Source organism: Chaetura pelagica, unplaced genomic scaffold, assembly GCF_000747805.2.
Source record: "Chaetura pelagica isolate M959 unplaced genomic scaffold, ChaPel_1.0 scaffold659, whole genome shotgun sequence".
Taxonomy (NCBI): Eukaryota; Metazoa; Chordata; class Aves; order Apodiformes; family Apodidae; genus Chaetura; species Chaetura pelagica.
The window spans coordinates 24,161-27,208 of record NW_009954496.1 but is presented as its reverse complement, the minus strand read 5'-3'; the positions used below and the strand labels follow the sequence as shown (position 1 = coordinate 27,208).

The window sequence follows — 3,048 nt, the reverse complement described above, 5'->3', positions numbered from 1 at the left end:
TGTGCTGGGGGCTCCAGAGCTGGACACAACACTCCAGGGGGGTCTCACCAGAGCAGAGCAGAGGGGCAGAATCCCCTCCCTGGCCCTGCTGGCCACACTTCTTGTGATGCAGCCCAGGACACAACTGCCCCTCTGGGCTCCAGCCCTCACTGGGGTCTCATGTCCAGCTTCTCATCTCCTCCCACCCCCAAGTCCCTCAAGGCTGCTCTCCAGCCACTCTCCCCCCAGCCTGGATTGGTGCCTGGGCTTGTGCTGACCCAGGGGCAGGACCCTGCACTTGGCCTTGTTGAACTTCATGAGGTTGGCACTGGCCCTTCTCCCCAGCCTGTCCAGGTCCCTCTGGATGGATCCCTTCCCTCTGGGGTGTCAGCTGCTCCTCACAGCTTGGTGTTGTCAGCAAACCTGCTGAGCAGACACTCAGTCCCACTGGCCATGTCTCCAAGAAGGATGTTGAGCAGCACTGGTCCCAGTACTGACCCCTGAGGGACACCACTCATCTCTTGCCTCCACTAGGACACTGAACCATTGACCACAACTCTCTGGGTGGGACCATCCAGCCAATTCCTGATCCACTGGGTGGTCATTTTTCATAACACCCAAAGTCATCAAGCAGCCCTTGAACTGCCCCAGCCCATCCCCAGCCCAGCTCCTCCCAGCAGAAACCAGTGCTCGAATGGAAGTGGGAAAACCATTTAGGTGGCAGATAGGACAGCAAACTGGAGCTCAGCATCCCAGCAGAGCACACACAGGCCTGATCAATCAGGTCTTTCAGAAATGCCACTATCAAGATGATTTTTTATGGGTTTTATTTTTTACAATTTCCAACCTTAAAATTCTTTCAAAATAAACGTAATTTGGATCCCCACGTTGGGCACCAAATATTCTGTCCTGGTTTTGTGGTCAGGACAAACCACCAGCCAGAAGGCAGAACTGCTCCCTTTTACCCCCCTCTCTGCCCTCCCAAGGGAAGATAAAAGGGGAATAAGGAAGAGAATAAGGGAATAAGGGTTGGAAATTGAAACTGGAACAAATTTACTATGGCACGAAAGGGAGGAACACGTAAGGGGCTGAACAGATCCATGAACTTGTACACAGATGGATACAAAACCCATCTTGAGGAGGGCAGGAATAGGTGGGTGAGGGTCCCTTGTGACAAGGCTGCTTCTGGAGAGGGGTCCTCACAGCACCCAGTGGAGTTGGATTCTGGAGAGCTCATGGTGAGTTGGAAGAGCCTTTGAGCAACAGCAAGGAAGAAGGTGCAGGAAAAAGGGGCTGAGCTGGTTCTGGCAGGAAGTGGAAGAGGGGAGTGACCCCTCTATGTTCTGACCCTAAATACCCTCCCTCTGGTTCCTCTCAGAGGTAGAGGTTGGCCAACAACCTGCTGGGCTGCCCAGACCATAACACTGAGTGACTTCCCTGCTGTGGCATGGGCTGGAGAAGGGCAGGAGACAAATGTCTGCTCTGATTTGGTGGCTTGGAAAGAAACAAGACTTGGCAGGACAAACCTCAGAAGGGAACTGGAAGCTGTCACAGCAGTTCCCCACTGACCTGTGGGCACAGAAAGGAAAACCCCAGTCACACCTGGCACAATGTCCCCTTCATAACTCCAAGGGTCAGGAATCCAGAGCTCCATCCATCACCTTGCAGGATATTCCATGAACCACCTCTCTTCTCCAAGCCTTTGCTTCTAGAAGAAGGTTTCAGTTGCCTTGTCTGCTCTTGAGAAACACTGAAACCACCAGGAAGGAAGTGCAAAAATGCTCTGAGACATTTTCTTCTCCACTGAAAGGAGACATCTTGATTGACACATTTCCATGTCTTTTGCTGGGTTTTTAAATGACCTGTTGTCAGTCCCTGCTGGATGGATTGGGCTTGATGGTCTTCAAGGTTCCTTCCAACCAGGGTGATTCTATGAAAGTGGTTTTATTCTGGAGAAGGGGTTGATCAGAATTTGGTTTCTTCTTGGTGTAGTTGGTCACTTTTAGCTGTGTGAGGTGGTGAAGCAGCTCGATCTCATGGGTGACCTGACTCCTGATGTGGTTTACAACTGTTTCTGTCTCTTCCCACCAGATGTTATTCAAGCTGTAGGTGCCATAGCTGCAGACAAGGCCACTGGGCAACCTTGGGCTAAAATTGCAACCATCTCAGCCAGAGCCCCGTGGGTCCTTCATGGCTCAAGACTCAACAACGTCCAAATTACAGAGGTTGAGTCGAGGAAAAATGTCTACAGGGCAGGTATTTACACCAGGTCTGACCTTGGAGTTTGGAAACTTGGGGTTTGGGTAAGGGCAGAGGAGCTGTTTGAGTGGGAAAGGTTTCACTGGGTGGGCATTTCCAGACGTGTGCCAAGGCCACCCCTGCCCCGTGTCCCTCAGCACCATCTCCAGGGCTTGGAAACCCCTCCAGGGATGGGGACTCCCCCCCTGCCCTGGGCAGCCTGGGCCAGGCCCTGACAACCCTTGCCAGGGAGAAATTGTTCCCCAGATCCAACCTCAACCTCCCCTGGCACAACTTGAGGCCGTTCCCTCTTGTCCTGTCGCTTGTTCCTGGGGAGCAGAGCCCGACCCCCCTGGCTCCACCCTCCTCTCAGCAGCTGCAGAGCCAGCAGGTCTCCCCTCAGCCTCCTTTGCTCCAGGCTGGACACCCCCAGCTCCCTCAGCTGCTCCTCACAAGTTCTCCAGCCCCTTCTCCTTCTGCTCCAGCCCCTTCCCCAGGTAGTGCTGGAGGCATCACCTGGCAGAGCCCTGGTGGGAGCTCCAACAGAGCCAGTGTTACTCGTGGGCCTGGTTCCTCTGCCTGGGTGTTCATGTCACCTTTGGAGGGGCACAGACTTGTGCCTGCTCTGTTGGATCCTGTCCAGAGACAATTCCCCAGCAGGCTCTCAGTCCTCCTGAAGAACTAACAAGCCTTCCTTGAAAGCCACTTCCAGGGACAAAGCTGATCCTGGGCTTCCCAGGCAAAACTGCAGCAGGGAAATCACACAGATGCTCCGGGTGGCACCTGAAGATCCTCCTCTCTTCTTCCAGCCTCTGAGAGCAGCGAGGAGCT

At 53.9% G+C, this 3,048-nt stretch overlaps 1 protein-coding gene across 1 annotated transcript in view; it reads left to right on the top strand.

Moving 5' to 3' along the window:
* Positions 1-3,048, top strand: part of WDR73 (WD repeat domain 73) — a 9,634-nt gene that overhangs the window by 2,735 nt on the left and 3,851 nt on the right. The window contains exon 3 of the mRNA XM_010004560.1: positions 2,071-2,282. Within this exon, the coding sequence (XP_010002862.1) occupies positions 2,071-2,282 (212 nt within the window). The remainder of the gene's footprint in view (positions 1-2,070; positions 2,283-3,048) is intronic.